Source organism: Equus asinus, chromosome 8 (genome assembly GCF_041296235.1).
Source record: "Equus asinus isolate D_3611 breed Donkey chromosome 8, EquAss-T2T_v2, whole genome shotgun sequence".
NCBI lineage: Eukaryota > Metazoa > Chordata > Mammalia > Perissodactyla > Equidae > Equus > Equus asinus.
Genome location: NC_091797.1, coordinates 6,423,897 through 6,441,761, shown reverse-complemented (window position 1 = coordinate 6,441,761; position 17,865 = coordinate 6,423,897). Strand labels below are relative to the sequence as shown.

Here is a 17,865-nt window from a genome sequence, read left to right as displayed (position 1 = left end):
ATGTCGTTATGCAGCACGTGACTGTATTTACTGATTTTCTATCTAGTTGTTCTATTAGTTATTGTAATAAGGCTATTGAAATCTCCAATGATAGTTGTTAAATTATGTATTTCTCCTTTGAATAGTCTCAGTTTTTGTTTGGTATATTTTGGAGTTTTGTTGACAGATGTGTGTATGTTTATAATTGTTATATCCTTCTGAAGTATGGATCCTTTTGCCATCAGGAAGTTTTGCTCTTTGTCTCTAATAACATTTCTTGTCTGAAAGTCTACTTATTTCGTTTACTATTAATAAAGCCCCTCCAGCTCCCTCATGTTTACTGTTTACATGGTAAATATATATATATATATATATACATTTTTTTTTTGAGGAAGATTGGCCCAGAGCTAACATCTGTTGCCAATCTTTCTCTTTTTGCTTGAGGAAGAGTGTCGCTGAGCTAACATCTGTGGCGATCTTCCTCTGTTTTACCACCACAGCGTGGCTTGACGATTGGTGCTAGGTCCACACCCAGGATCTGAACCTGCAAACTCTGGGCCACTGAAGCAAAGCTGGCAAACTTCACCACCACGCCACCGGGCTGGCCCAAACATGGTAAATCTTTTAAACATCATTTAAGTTTTAAACTATTTGAGTCTTTGAATATGAGCACGTTATTCAATCTTGCTTTTTTGAGCAGTCTGACAAACACTCAGCCTTGTGATGAGAGTTTGTTCCCTCTCTGTGGCCTCTACATCCAGGGTTTTTCTAAACTCTTTCCCTACGTCCAGAATTCTGATTCTGACATCTGACTCAACTCCTAGTACCTGTTTCAAAATTAACCCTAATCATATCGTCATTTCAAATTAAATACTTCAAAAAACTAAATCTTTCTCCAATTAAAATATTATCCGTGAGATAATGATTCATATATTCAATAATAGTTAACTGAATTATCATCAGGTACAAAATTTAGGATTCACTTTGGATTACTCATTCTATGTCTGATAATTAGGAGATGAATGTATATTGATAATTACAACACATAACAGTTAAATTTTATTTGCAGAGGGAGCTTATTTATATGCAAGTGTATTTACTGCAATTTTTTTGGTATGTCATTGTCATATTTTACATTATAGCCTTTATTGGGAGTCCTATCTATAATTTACTTTAAAAATGGTTTAGCAAAATGATAGGAGTATAAGTCTTATTTAAAGGCAAATGAGGAAAATGAAGGCGTTATATTATGAACATGGTTATGCTATGCAAAGTGAACATCACTCAAATAAAATAATGATTGAAACATTGAATTTAACTGGTGTATTTTTTGGAAAGGGTTATTTATCTATTATATTAAAGACAACAAAACTATACAATCCCATGATAATTAGAAAAATGTTTTGTATTTTTCTACAAATGCTAATATCTGGATGAAAATTTAAAATTCAAAATTTGAATTTTCTGTATTTATATATGATATATTGAGTGTTAGATATTTTATAACAAATTCCAAAATATTTTGACTAAAATTTTCCAATTCATATGCACATGTATATATGTTTATTAGTTTTTACACACAATCATTGCATAATAGTTTACTATTTTCTTTATAATTATAGAAATTTCTGATTTTCTTATTTTAAAGACATTTAATTACAAAATCTGAGTAATAGCTCTATATTGCACAATTAACCTAAACATTTATCTTTCCACTCTCTGGAAAGTCCTGTAAAATAAAAAATCAAGAAGGACGGAATTTTCAAGAGGAAAGAGAATGATTAAAGGTGATTGAGCAGACTGAGTATTTCACAAGTTTCAACTTGCTGAAAGCTGATATGAGTAAGTTAATGATGAAACATAAACAGAAGCTGAAGAGGCAGTGAAAATAGTGTGATCTTCATGGTTGAGTCCTAGAAACAGATCAAGAACTCCTTTACCTTCTTACGGAAACTCAATGGGCAATGGAGAAATTTCAAAACAAAAATTGTAATCATTTTCCTCAGGGAAATATGGAGAAATATTATATCTGCATGAAAAAATAAAATATGTAAAGAAAATAATTAAAAAACAAAAAGGACACAAGTAGTAGTAGTATAAACGTGGTAATAAAATCCATTTTAAGAGTGAGGAAATAGAGTAAGTCTCTGAAAATTTGTTACAAAACCATAGTGAAGGAAAATCTGAGAGAAAAATGAAGTCACACACAGTAGTCTCCCCTTATCCTCAGTTTCACTTTTCATGGTTTCAGTTACCTGAGGTCAACAGCAGTCTGAAACTATTAAATAAAAAATTCCGGAAATAAGCAATTCATAAGTTTAAAATTCCAGCCATTCTGAATGAACAGCATGATGAAATCTCTCGCCTCTGGCCTGCCTGGAACGTGAGTCATTCCTTTGACCAGAAGATCCACGCTGGGCATGCCATCTGCCCACGAGTCCCTGAGGAGCCATCTTGGTGTTGCAGTGCTTGTGTTCAAGAAACCCTTGTCTTTCTTAATAATGGCCCCAAAGTGCAAGAGTAGTGCTGCTGGCAATTCAGATATGACAAAGAGAGGCGTAAAGTGATTCCTTTAAGTGAAAAGGTGAAAGTTCTTCACTCAATAAGGAAAGAGAAAAGATCATATGCTGAGGTGGCTAAGATCTACGGTAACTTTTATTACCTTATACTGTTGTGTTCTATTTTGTTGATAGTTATTGTTGTGAATCTGCTACTGTGCCTAATTTATAAATTAAACTTTATCATAGGTATACATGTATAGAGAAAAACAGTACATAGCGGGGTTGGTACTGTCTGTGGTTTCAGGCATCCAATCGGGGTCTTGCAACATCTCCCCGCAGATAAAGGGAGACTCCTATCTAAGACCATCGAGTACTCTATCATTCAAAGGAATTACAGAGGGATGGGAGAAATGGACAGAATAAACATCAAATAATTGATAGAAGAAATCTTGCTACAGCTTATAAGAGACATGAGTTGTTATTTAGGAGCTTAGTATGCGTGTAAATAAAAGATCTGCATCTAGTTTCATTACTACAAAATTCTGGAACATCAAGGATAGAAAGAAAATTTTAAGTGTTTCTAGAGAAAGAAAATCACTTGGAGTAATTTGGAGTAAATTGGAGTAAGGAAAATAATAAAAAATCCATCTCTCTCAAACGTTCTTAGGGAGTTACTTTCAGATGTACTCCTGATAAGCCAGGGAGATAAGGAAGAAAGACAAATGGTACATGAAACTATTTGTTTAATTCAGGAATTCAGTGACAAGATAGCCCATGATAACAGCTGGGAAACATCATTGTCTAATATTAGAACATGAAATCAGTGAATGCTGAAGAAATTCTTTTTTCAAGGATAGCTTTATGGATCCATTCCACATATAAAATGGACATGAAACTGTACCATATTTGTAAAACATAAATAAAAAGAAATTAATTTCTTCTTTAAATACAAATAAAGAAGTCAATGGGAAATTTGAGCAGAAATTTAAAAAGGTACGATGAAGACAATGGTCTAAATAAAAGAAACTTTGACCTAATTTGAACAATTGATTCAGTGTAAAATAAAAGAAACTATTTGATCTCAAAGCTAGAAATATTATCCTTCAAATGAACTCGGGTTGCAACATAGGAAACTTCAGGAAAAAAATGTGATTCTGGCATCACTTCTTCGGTGAAGAGTATTAACATATTTATAATAACGTAAATGTTGGTGACTGGTTTTCAACTTTTCTTTTTCTAAGATTGACACCTGAGCTAACATCTGTTGCCAATCTTCTTTTTTTTCTTTCTCCCCAAAGCCAACCAGTACATAGTTGTATATTCTAGTTGTAGATCCTTCTAGTTCTGCTGTGTGGGACGCCGCCTCAGCATGGCTGGTGAGTGGTACTAGGCCCACAACTAGGAGCCAAACTTGTGAAACTCTGGGCCACCAGTGTGGAGCGCATGAATTTAACCACTTGACCAAGGGGCCAGCCCACTGGTTTTCAACTTTTAAATGAAGCACAGACAGCTTAATTATACTTACGTTAACATATTCAAATAATGACAATGTAAATACAAAATATAAAGCATGGAATTTGGTAGGTGGAAAGGGTTAATGGTACAGAGAAGAGAAATGGCACTAATACCCTTAATTTTAATAAAAGTTAAGGTTGGTTATCTGAATCTGATTAAGAAATAGAAGCTTAAATGTATTATTTAACATAGTCAACACGAGAACTAAAAATAATAATATCTATTGAAAGAAAGTTGTAACGCGATGGTGAATTGGGAAGCTAATGAGGAGCTTCAACGTCCACAATGGAGAACCAGCAAATAACATCTGTAATTAAATTGTATAACTCAAAAGAGCAAATAAAATTTTTGGATGAGCAAATAAAGGCAGTAACACAAGAAATAAAATAAGGAACTATTTAAAAATGTTTGTCTCTAGCAGACTTGAAGGTAACAACTGGTCTGAGAATCTGCTGCTTTTTACCTGAAGTTTTTTTTATTTTACTGACTATGTTCACTGCTTAATTTGGGGTTTTTGTTGTTTTTTTATTAAATACTGTACAGTTTCAATAGCATTTTGTGAAAATATCTCATCTCTCATTAAATATTTGAATTTAAATTGATGAGTATGTACAAAGTTAGTGTGAAGTTCATAAAAATGACTAGTTCTGTGACTATCATTAGATAAACTAGGATTTATGGTTCTCAATTTTATAAGCAAAAAAATAGTTAAAGTTTTAAACTTCAATTTTCTATTGTGCTATATATAAAGCTTTCTGTGATATATTCGCCCATGTTTCATATGACATTCTGTGAATTATTCAATTACACAAAGCAGATTTTATAGTTAATTCTAATAAACCTGTTTTACTATATTTTAAAGTTGATTTATAATCAGTACCTCAACTTGATTAAGACATTTGAATAAGATAATAGTGGTTTTCTGCAAAAGTGAAGAATCACATAGCAGCAGAAATATGGATTTAACAAGAAAGAAGTGAGTAAGTGTAAAGAAAAATGAACTTCTTTAGGAAAAGTTAAAAGCTGATGAATTGTGAAATATCCTTATCAGTCTCTTGCAAATTTTTAAAAAATACGTATCACCAAACTGTTGAAGAGCCTGAAGGTGGCGTTTCTGTTCAGCTCAGTTGGGAATGCGATAGCCCGTATGCCAAAACAGAGCACACCTTTCATTTTATGAAATTATTTTCATTTTATGAAAAACAGATAGTTTGCTTCCTTTAACTGTTAAAAAATGTATTGAATTTCTGTGCATTTCTCTCTTGCTATTATTTTAGATTCAAAGGATTTTCAGACAATAACTTGAAGTATAGTTCTCTCAATTCTCCTGTTTTAGTGTGTGGTTCCTGGATCTCCAGGTCAAACGAGCTGGGTCACAATTAGACGGTGTTTACTATGTTTATACCTACTCACTTCTATAATCCCCATAACAACCTAATGAGGCGGGTACTGTTCTTATCTCCATTTTAAAGGTGTAGAATTTAGATGAATAGAGGTTATATAACTTGCTTATGTCTCCTATCTGGTAAGTGACAGAGCTGTAATTCAAATCCAACCAATCTGCTGTCAGATTTCTTGTTCTTTATACTCCATTCATTTTAATGGGATCTCTCACTCCACAGAATCACCCCATATATTTCTGGTTATTCGTACTCATAAAATGGCATGTGGCTTTCCTCTCATCTCCTGTTCTGGATATCCCTATCGAAATGCTGCCTGTTGTAATGTCTCTTACCAAGGATTTTGGGTCTGTAAAACCTCAGTGAAGGAGCCTTATCAAGGATCACCCCAAAAAGCTGAGGCAGGAGTTCCAAAGCAAACCAGTCCTGGTTTCCTAAAATCACACCAAAAAAGGACTGTAAATCCATTCAGCTATCCACTCACTCATCTACATATATTAGGCAGGCCTGTCTTGGAGATTATGTGAGAACAAATGGAATAGAATATAGGAACTAAGTCTCAAAGCCAAAGCTAGAGAAATAAAATGTAGTGGGTTTATAAAATGAATTCCTTAATATGGCTGAAAATGCCATGTCTTAAAGACTTTAGTTGGTCCACTAACTTGATCCTAATATTTCTAGCAGGCAGCACTGAAGAAAGCTGGCCAGATACATGATTTGCAGTGTTCTTTACATAGCAACACGTTATTGACCTCAGAGGAAGAGCAATTTCTCTAGACACCAAGGCTATAAAGAAATATCACTAGAGGGTCCTCTTAGGATGTGGGTAACTTTTGCAGCTCGTCCTTGCAGATGACACAACATGTGTTTCATATAGCTGTTTCTTAAAGTGTGCATCAATAAAATCTGTTTTTATGCACACCAAAGCTCAAACTAGTAAGAATCATTCTATAGGAATTGAGTATATTCTTCTTCTTAACTACATTTAGAAACAGATTATGGGATATCTGAGGCATAGGCAGATTAAGATTTTCCCTCTAGGGTGTTTTCTCCTCCAGTCTAATTTTTGGTAAACATTGGCTGGAAGTATGTTTTAGATTACACTGACTAGTCTATACTGGTGGAGCTGGTATGTTGCCTTCACTATAAAATGCAAACTCTATTCTTCAGCAAACAATTGAGTTTACACACGTGTTTAAGGCAGGGTGATGTAATTTTGTGGAAATTGAGGAGCCTATTGTCAAGGCAAAAGTTTCACAAAGTTAAACAAAAAAGAAAGACTTTATCTAAGGCTCTTGTAATAGAGGAGAGAGGTCAGAACTCAGTCTGAGCTTGACTCTACTGTAACCAAGGGTGAGAAAGTTTTTCAGCGCCAGAGCCTGTGATCATAGACTCTATGTGTTTGCTGATTGGCCTTACCTGAAAGAAAAGTAAACTTTCTGAATCTCCAAGACGGGAGGCAGCCTTACCACTTGGATCAAGGTGTCTGCCAAAGTTAGCTTCCTAGCCACCCACAGACGGGGAGACAAGGGCCCTGCCTCCCTCCCTGATTGCATTTCAAGGGAGTGCCTTCCAGATCCTTGAGAAAGACAGCCCTGGGTTAGAATTGGCCAGAGGCTTTAAAAAGAAGCAGAGAAAGAATATAGTCACAAGTTTTTCTGAAGTAAACTCTCTAAGAAAAGGAAGGAGACGGACCTCTGTGCTTAGGCCATCTGGATTCTGTAAAGGGATGGAGTGAGAAGAAAGGCAGGGTGGGAAAGCAGGAAGAATCCTGTCTACACTTTAGTCTAACTGAAGGAAACTGTAAGGCTGTCTTGGTCTTATTAAAGTCTTGTGACTGATAAGACACTTTGTGAAGATTCCTACAATCCTGGAGTTCCCAAGAGTGGAAGGAAATAACAAAATATTAACTTACATTCTTAATGTGATAGTCTTCTCTCTTTCTGGCGAAGTCTGAGAAAGATGGGTCTCATCTCCACTAAGCGAAGTAGATCAGCCTGTCCTCATCCAGGTTCCAACTCAAATAAATCTCTGAGTTGTCGCATCCCAGTTACCTCTAACCAAACCGAATGCTACACTCCTACCAGCTTATATTTTTCAAAGACAAATCTGATGAAATATCCTACAATTTCAGGCTTCAGTTGCTCCCCACTCCGCATCCAAATTTCCAAAGCTCATCTATTAAAACAGTCCTAACTGCTGAAGACAGGGAATTTATGATCTCAGACCTCAGGAGGGTTTGACAAGATACCGACAAGAAAGGCATTTATTTATTTTACTTTTTTTCAAATTTGACAGTTTAATTTCAAAATTCATGCAAATCTTGAGTTTTACACCACATTTTATCTTTGTTAAGATATGTCTCATTCTATACCACAATACATATCAATGTGTATGGAAATCTGCCAGTCCCAGCTGAGGTTTCAATTACTCCTGTCACTTTCGCTGAGCCTTACATACCTCCCCAGGGTATGGCACCGGGATGTTTAGACTTAGAGGATAAAGTAAAAAGCACACAGCATCATCCACAGAAACATCAAAACCTGCACCTGGCCTACTTTCCTGGAACTGTCTCTCTTATTCTGCCCCTTTTCTCATGCATTCTCTGCTCTAAGCAACCACAACAGTTTAAATGCTTGTTATTTTGCCTGCTTCCTTTTAAAACCTTGATGAAAGGTCATCTCAAGGAGCCTCTGCCTGATCTTTCCAGGTGCAGGCAGTCACCACTCCCTTCCATGCTGCAGGTGGTGGTTTATGGGTCTCTCTTTTCCTTAAAAATGTAGGCTTTTAAAGAGGAAAAAAAATGTAAGTATCCATTCTGGTATCTCTGGCACTTAGAATAGCTACTCACACACATTGGTGCTCAAAAAGTCTTTGTTAAATGAATGAAAAATTAGCAGTGACTGAATGCACATAAATGGCAATGGTATTGTAGCCCTAAAGGACAGATAACCATTTGCAATCCTGTTTAGGATGAAGCATTAACAAAACACTAAAATTCCAAGTGATATAATGAATATCATAAAGATTGTCAGAAATAGAATTTATGATTGACTCTTTTCAATTTCTGATTGTGTCCCACATGATTTGACAACAATAGGCTGTGTTTAAGGTGTGCATGTATACGGTTTTAGAGCTGCCAAAATGTAGATGGAATTTAAATGAGATTTCTAATTTGATTCAGTGAGCTGTAGTAAAGTCTCCACTTGTTTGACAAATTATTAAGCATAACCAGTTTGAATACATTCAATAAAATAATATTCATGCATCCGTTCAGTATTTGAGCTTCTGGATAGATAAACAATCAAGCTTTCTACATCTTATTTTTTTTTAAAGTGTTAGATGTTGATTTCTCAATAATCTGAATTTTTCTTCCTAATATTATTTCCAGGTCTATGTTTCGATTCTTGATAAAAACACATGCAGATTCAAATTAGTTTCCCTTTTCCATTTTTAGCTAGCTATCTGTTTCTTGATGAGGTTTCCTTCAGCCAGATTTCTTCAATGGCTTGCTGCATCTGACCTAAATCCCACTATGATAGGTTTCTCCTCAGAGGAAGCGTAAAGTGGGGATGGTCCACTGACCATGAACCAGTCCTAACACCCAGAGACCTGTTTCACATACAGTATCTCAGACGTCCTGTGTTTCTTTTACTCTGTCTCTTCAATTCCTTGATGCCTCTTATTTCTTTTGTGGTTTGCCTAGATCCTGAAATTCTTTCCTGTCTTCTCCCATCCATTGGTTGTTGCTTTCGGTTTTTGTTGATTCAGTCTTTCATTCAAGCATACATTTTTCAACCTACTATTGGCAGTTCACTTAATTGAAACCATCAATTGATTTACAGGAAACGTCAACCATACCCCGACCTCTACATGACAAAGATTCCCAAGTCCAAATCTCCAGTCCTGACAGGAGCTCCAGGATTGAACGACTAATTGGATATCAGTTGGCAACACCACTTGAAAATCTATCAGGCATCTCAAACGCAACATGGGCAGAACGGAACTCTCTAAGCAGCTCTACTTTCGTTCTTACTCATTAACCGTGGAAATCTATAAAATCTAACAGTTATTTAGTCCTCCTTACTTTCATTGAATTTGTCAGTAAGTCCTGGCAACTTTCTCTCTAAAAAATACCTCAAATCTATTTATCTCTATGTCGATTACTAACATCCAAGTTTCTCATAATTATCTCCTTCCCAAATGAGAATAATTATTTTATTTGGTTTTCTTGTTCTCATCCTCACTCAACTGCCACCCACACCACACACAAAGTGATTTTTAAAATATAACTATGATACGTAAATCCAGTGTGATGGCTTCTGGGTACTTCAAATAAAATCCAGTACTTCCAATAAAATCCAGCCTTTTTGCCTTATACAATACGGCCCCTGACAACTTATCAGCACACAACTCATACTATGCCTTTCTTGCTCGCTCATTTCTAGACACATGGATTTCTTTAGGTTCCTAGCATACTAAATTCATTTTTACCTGAGGGATTTGTACGAGTAGACCTCCAAATCTAGAAAGTCCTTCTCCTTCAGATAACTCCTTATTCAAATTTTGGTGTAAATGGAAACTCCTCAAAGGGATTTACCTTGACTATCCAATCACTTTTTCACATAACCCTATTTTATTTTGCCTTATAGAAATTATTATTGCACACACACTTATGTGTGTGTGCATATTTGTTATTTTGTTTATTTGATTTTCCTCTCATTGGAAAGTTAGGTACGTAAGAGCAAGGACCTTGTCTGTCCTGCAGTTAACTGTTTCCCCATCAACAAAACAGTGTTTGGGACAAAGGTGGACTACATTAAACATTTCAAGTGAATTGATGAATTTCTAGAAAAGGAGAGTCCATTATTAGTACATAAAAAATTACATAGATATACAACCACATGATAATATATTAAACAAGGAAAAATTTAGAATGATAGGACATATATTTTAAAATTTATTTTCCTGAAATTTTACATACATGGCCTTTAATCCTCAGCAAAATTGATTAATCTGGTCATTAATTATTAATTTGAAGGTTAAAGCTGCTGTTTATTCAACTGAATTTGTTTTGATGAGCATCAAATTCCTTTTTATGTGTCTTTGACTTTGTGTATGGTTAATAACATTTTTAAAACTCTAGCTAAATTTATTATAAACAAAGACCTCACTATATAACGTGGGGTATTAGGTTTCTTCTCAGGTAGCAGAGAGGGGGTTAAGGCACTTGGGACCCCTACTGTGGGGGTGTTGGAGTATAGTCTGGCCAGGAAAGTAGGGAGAAAAGGTCCTTCAATTTCAAATCAAGTCAGGCCTGCAGCTCTTTCATTTACAGCTCAGATCAGAGTTAAAGGCCAAGAGGCCTGACTCTAAGGAGCCCAGGAGAAAAACAGTACTTCACAAGTGATGACTTTAAATGAGGTAGAAACCTACAGTTAAAGGAAATGTCTCTTCTTCGTTCTTAGTTTCCACTTAGAGAAACTTTGTCTTAAACCTCTTGGCCTTTTTGTCCCTCTCGTTACTCCTCCCTACAAATGGTGCAATGAGTTACCCAGGAGGTGGAAAACAGCCATTGGTTCAAAGTTGTTAGTTTAGGTGGAGCCAATCTTCAAAAGTCCAGCTGGCAGGAGAGTTGATCCCTGTCTCTGACAGTATTAGTAGTAGGCAATGACCTATGCCCTCTGCTCTGCAGACTGGACGTACCCAGTTTCATCTCTAAACTATGTCTTTCTAGACATTATCATTAATCAACTTAATATTTTGCTTTTCTGTTAGATGTAGGTTTTATTTATACATTGATTCAGACTTATACATGGAAGAAAAATGCTGTTTCTTGGTTGAAATACCCACATGCTCAACAGGTTTAAGGGTGGTCTGTGTATCTGGAGTACCAGAAATATACTATTAGAACGGTTACAGATTCTAGGAAGTGAGTTGGAAAAACTGTGTACTCGGGCTTTGAACCGAAAGCTGGTGAGTGCTTAAGATCTTGGACAAAAAGGCTAAATGCACAGGTTGGCGCTTCATGGTGAGATTAGACAGAAACGCTGCTGCTTAATCTTGATGTCCACATCCAGATTCCACCACAATGTCCAGACGTGAGGCGTGGAAGCAGCGGGATGCCTTGAGACTCGATCCCCTGTGTGAATAAGTCCCCAGGAAGCCCCTAGATCTATTCTCCTTAACTAAGAGTGTAGGCTTACTGGGCATGATGGGCAGAGTGAGTTTGTAGAGCAAGTGGAAACTACTGGACCTGTATGAAAAATTTGGGCTGACACAATAAGATCATCACAGGGACTCACAAACTGTAAAAATTCACTCACAACTGTGATACATTTTGTTGACTAAAAATATTTACTTCACAGAATATAAAGTGCTGATTGGTTTATGCTGACTTTATTTTTTTAATCTTGAAAATTAAATCACAAGATATACTTACTTAAAAGGGAAAGCAAAAAGTTTTAAAAGAAAATACACAAAATCAGATGTGTAGTGGGGCCAGCCCCACTGCCAAGTGGTTAAGTTTGCACGCTCCACTTTGGTAGCCCAGGGTTTCTTCAATTTGGATCCTGGACGCTGACATGGCACCTCTCATCAGGCCACGTTGAGGCGGTATGCCACATGCCACAACTAGAAGGACCCACAACTAAAATGTACAGCTATGTACTGGGGGGATTTGGGGAGGAAATAAAGGAGAAAAAAAAAAAGAGGCACAAGCCCGGTGGCGCAGTGGTTAAGTTCGCACGCTCCACTTCTCAGTGGCCCGGGGTTCACCGGTTCGGATCCTGGGTGCAGATATGGCACCGCTTGGCAAACCATGCTGTGGTAGGCGTCCCATGTATAAAGTATAAGAAGATGAGCATGGATGTTAACTCAGGGCCAGTTTTCCTCAGCAAAAAGAGGAGGATTGGCAGCAGTTAGCTCAGGGCTAATCTTCCTCAAAAAAAAGAAAAATTGGCCACAGTTGTTAGCTCAGGCGCCAGTCTAAAATAAATAAATAAATAAAATTTTTAAAAAGTGATAATACATTAAAAAAAATACTTATAGTGATTCCTCTTTACAGTGTTGCCGTATATTTCTAGGAATCTTTTAGACTGACAACTGGCCATATAAACTCATATTTTTGACAATACACAGAAGACTATGAGTCACGTGTTTTAGTTTTCAACCTCGACCCTTCCTATCTTTTTTTCACTATGGCCATTGCTATAAGGACCAATCCCGGAAGTATCAACTGCATTTGTTCTTTGGGCTAATTAAAGATATATACAATTTAACAGCATTGCTGCAAAATAAGCTTACTGCCTATCTTTAGTTTTTGTTATAACGTCTCAGTTTAATTAATTCAGTGACAACCAGAAAAATAAAGTGGCTAAGGACATTGTTATTTGTTGATGGCAGGGCAATTCAAAGCCATGGAACCTTAGCCTGTGTTAATCCCAAGTCATTTTATTCTTGATCTCTCAGAGGATCTTCATAACTAACGGACAGTTAATGAAATAATCTCAATTTCTAAATTAATGTTGATACCTTTCACTGTATAAACATAAATATTGTTATTAGAATTAAAATAAAGTTGGTGAAATTATGTTTCTTAAAGCTCTGAGCCAAATAAATGTTAGAAATTATCTCGGATCGTATCTTTAGCAATTTTGAACCAATTTCCAGGTCATGAACAATTGGTAATAACAAGATTACTCTTGGTAATTATACACTTGCAGATTTCCTAATAGTCTATCAGGTGGAATAACAATATGGAAACCCATTTTCCTATAATGCTTAGTCTCAGAAATGACTACTTTTTTCTGTATAATGAAGCAGGAGTTTATTAGGCATGTCAGCAGAGTTGGAAGGAAAAGTACAACAGACCTATTTCATGGTACAGTAGACTTTATATCAGAGAGCACTCCAGAAAGGAGATATTAGATTTACAGAAATAATCTTGTTTCAGCTTTTATTCAAAATTACAATGCATTCAAAAGTCTGAATAAAAATTGATTCAAGCTTGAATTCATCAGGGAAGCTATCTAAATTGGTTTGATTTTATGCTTCCAAATCAGTTCCCTTCTTAGTAGACACTTGCTAATCACACAGTAATCTCGCTGCAGTGCCGTATTTATTCCTTCACAAATAGTTACACACAGCGCTTGGAGGGCACTAATGAGACGCTGCACAGGCCACAATTGGGAGATGGGCTATGAAATATCTGCTTAACTGTGGAGCAATAGCAAATGGGATTGGTCATTCAAATATGATAAGTCAAATTTAGCATGTAGAATTTTTATTCTTGAAAGGCTATAGTACAGAAAGCTAGTCATCTAATTCCTAATTCCACTTTTAAGTAATTTATGAAAATGACGTTGTTAGGAGGAAAACGGCAATATATTTTCTAAGAATTAAGATGTCTACTTCTACTACCACCAATTCTAAGGATCTGTGTCTGTCGGACCAGAGTGAAGGAAGGAAGAAAGGTAGACAATGAAAGTTAAGTATATCCAAAAAGCAACAAAGAGATATATATACAAATAATTCAGTTGGAAATTTCAATTTATAGACTAACTCAAAGTCTCCCAGCAAACTGTTTTTAAAATCAAGGTTAAAATACACATGTCTGAAGCAATGATGGGATACTCCTTCTGAATATCTGGACATGCAGAAATGATTATACTTCTGTAGCCCCTGAACAATTGGTATCTAGGACAGAGATTAAAACAGGAAAATACCACCACATGTAATGAAACCTAAGATGCCACAGATTACTAGATGCACCACAAATCAGTAAACACACCACCAATTGCTGAGCATTCTCTGTTTCTAGAAATGGTGAGGTGTGAAGAAAAGCAAAAAGTGCACTTTGGAATGCTCAAAATACTGTTGCAGCCAGAAATAAATAGCTGCTCTTCTTGACATATCAGTGAGAGTCCAGACAGGAGACAGAAACTACATTGGTAACCTAAACAAGGAACATTAAAATAAAGGCTTATTAATTAGCAAAAGCAAATAACAACTAACAGGAGTAAAGGGACTTCTAAAGAATATCAGCTTTAGACCATTGCTGTATTCTATAATATCCACTATGGCATGAAACACGCCCAAATATGTGGACAGAATAATGCAGGACAAGTACCATGGCAGAAAGAGGACTCTCCTCTCCCAAAGCTATCATTTTTTTTTTTTAATTTGATGTCACTACCTGTTTTTGATACTTTTAATATCTTGTGTTACATGTTATGGAATTAGTATGGAGCCAAGTAACAATTTAATCACGGTTTCAGTAAGGCAGATGTCTCTTAAGGAGACAGCTGTTAATTCTACCACAGCTAGGAAGTTAACAGTGTGAAGGTAGGGTTAAAATCCTCAGTCACACTGCTACTTTCCAGCCATTAATCCATATTTATATAAGAATCCTTGTGTTAAGCTTAATGAAATTAGCAACGCTGTCTTCTATTTTGCTAACTTTTCTCATTCTCTTAGAAGCTTTTCCCATTGCACTGAAGAATTTATTACATGAGAATTCTTCTTATTTCAATCCTAATTCTGTCATTTTAGATAATGCCAACATCCATTTGGACCACCCATCATGTCAGTGCGTGTCTCATTTCTGTAACATTCTATTCTCCAGTGACCTTGACATGCAGTTCACATCAGTTGAACACTCCCATGGCTAAGCCATAGATGTTGCCCTCACCGTAATGCTGTTCCAGCTCTTAAATAATAAATACAGACATTCTGTTGATTTATTGTTATCCAATTAATGACTTATGATCTCTATCATCTATCCCTGTTGCCCATTCTCAGTTTCTCCCACTACATTTTTACTTTGGCCCACAGGCCTTTGTATCTCTTGCAAATATTTCAATTCCCTTGCTGTTTTCTTTAGTGAGGCTCATCAGGGAAGTAAATCTTGGTCAGAGCTCCCAACTCTGTGTCAATGTGCCAAAATATAGGCTCTGGATGGGCCTAGATGTTGACGCCTTTTGCCCATGTCTGGGTAGCAATTTCCAGAATAGTCATATATTGTAGGCTAGCTATTTCTGGCTTCAAGCAAACTTATCATATATATCAAGCATTATAAGATGTTATCGATTTTTATGTGTACTCATATAAAAAAATGTTGGTATGCACTGCTTTGAATTAATGCAATAATCTAATTTGCTGGTGCTAATCTCTGCTAGGAAACCATGCTCTCTGCGATCTGTAAAATTCTGCCACTGTTCATGAACTCTTCCTAGATATCATAGTATACTTTCAAATTTCTCTATACTCTTCTGACCTCTAATCTTGCTAACATAAAACTCTTTCAAGAGATGACCTTCTTTGCAACAGAAAGAGAACAGCAGTCGTAAGAGAACTCCGTCAAATTCAAGACTTTTCATTTTCACGTTTAACCACAATAACTCCTACATTTTTCACATACTCTTCGTTTTCTAAGGGAAGTTGTACCAGTCCTACACATGTGATTGTTAGCCTTTCCTACAGTTTTGGGTGATCTTCCTCTCTTATCTCTTCCCCCATCTCTTTAATCTTCAGAATTTCCCCTTTTACTGTTTTTCTCGTCAGCATTTAAAAATTTCTTAAAACAAAACAGAAAACCTCCATCATTCATAATCTTCCTTATTTTTTTCTCTCCTTCATTTGCTGCCAGGTTTCTTAAAATATTTATCTGACCCATTTCCTTATTTCTACTCAATTTCAGTTACATAACACGTAACTTCTGCCCCCTTTCTCTACAGAAATTGCTCTTTGCCCATGTTATAAGACATCATTAAAGATAAGTCCAGTTTGTAATCATTCAGGCCGCATCTGACCCAGTCTTGAGGTGACATTGTTAGCGTAGATGTGTATCTCTTATTTTAAGTACACTCTTCTCTCGGCTGCAGCTCTCTTTGTCTTTCTCCTTTGCCTTCTGTGTCTCCTGATGCAGCTCCCTTTTCCCACACATCTTAACCAGTGACGTGCCTCAGTTTTTGCCATGGGCTCCCTTTCTCTTCTTAAACTGCACACATTCTCTGAGGAAACTCATTTGTTCTATGTATTATCTTGGTTTTTCTTATTTTTATAGGCAAATGACTTCAAAGTATATATCTTCAGCCTAGATTTGTCTGCCGTGCTTCAAAATCTCTCCTTCAAGTGAAATATCTAAACGGCTACTGAAAGGTCACCTGGATGTCCCATAAATACCTCAGACTCAAAGTACTCCAAACTCAGACTGTATCTATTTCACCAAATGTTTTCTTTCTAATTCTGTTTCTCGTGAATGACACTAGTTATATCCAAATGTTCCAACCAGAAATCTAACATTTCTCCTCAGCACCTCACTTCCACCGGTCAAACCCAAATGATTAACACATTTGGTAATTTCACCTTCACTTACTTTGATAAAGATATGAGGTTAGAACAATTCTTAAATAACTTTCTAATCTATCCACTCTCCCTTCACCACTGCAACTATCTAGTTCTGACTGACATCAAATCTCTCTTGAGTTATAAAAACAGCTTTCTAAGTGGCCTGCCTGCCTTGAGTCTTATTTACCTGCCAACACATTCTGTGTCCTGAAGCCGGACTTCTCTTTCCCGAAAAGTAAATATGAGCATTACTTTTAGCAGTGTAAAACTCTCATATGTGTCCTAATTGTTCTTAAGATAAAAGTCCAAGCCCCGTAACATGTTTTGCAAGGTTTTGGATAATCTTTACCTTTGTTAGAGCTCTAGTCCTGTCTTGTTACTCACTCTCCAGCCATGCTTAGCCATCACCCACACACGCACCCACATTCACTCACCTCGGACTCTACTCATAACAACCTCCTCAAACGTCCTAGACATTTTTCTCGCTCTTGTTTTCAGGCTTTTTCTCATGCTTTTTCCTTAGCCATAAATGAGTTACTAACATCCTGGCCAATTCCTACTCATACTTCTGTCCTAGTCTTGATGAGATTTGCTCTGAGAAGTCTTTCTGTGGAGATCAGTCTGGGTTGGATCTTTCTCCTTCTGTTCTCTCTCTATTTTCTTTGCATCTCATGACATCACTCTGTTCTGTAGTTTTCCTTTTCATTTTCCCAGCTTTTTTGATGCTTAATTGACAGATAAAATTGTATATATAAAACTGTATGACATGATGATTTGATATATGTACATGCTGTGGAAAGATTACCAAATCAAATTAATTAACACATCCATCACTTCACATATTTCTCTCTCTTTTTTTGGTGACAATGCTTTACTATATTAGCAAACTTCAAATACACAATATTATTAACTATAGTCACCATGCTGTACATTTGATCCTCAGAAATTATTCATCTTATAACTGAAAGTTTGTACTTGTTTTTTTGAGGAAGATTAGCCTTGAGCTAACATCGGCTGCCAATCTTCCTCTTTTTGATGAGGAAGATTGGTCCTGACCTAACATCCATTCCCATCTTCCTCTCGTTTATTTGTGGGATGCCTGCCACAGCATGGCTTCCTAA

At 36.3% G+C, this 17,865-nt stretch overlaps 1 protein-coding gene across 1 annotated transcript in view; it reads right to left on the bottom strand.

The window, feature by feature from the left end:
* The window catches only part of LOC106842352 (protein eyes shut homolog), a 1,064,587-nt gene extending 1,047,366 nt beyond the window's left edge, over positions 1-17,221 (bottom strand). The window contains exons 1-2 of the mRNA XM_070516721.1: positions 17,179-17,221; positions 5,731-5,829 (exon numbers count right to left, since the gene is read on the bottom strand). Coding sequence (XP_070372822.1) covers positions 5,731-5,829; positions 17,179-17,221 — 142 coding nt within the window. The remainder of the gene's footprint in view (positions 1-5,730; positions 5,830-17,178) is intronic.
* Positions 17,222-17,865: the final 644 nt, after the last annotated feature.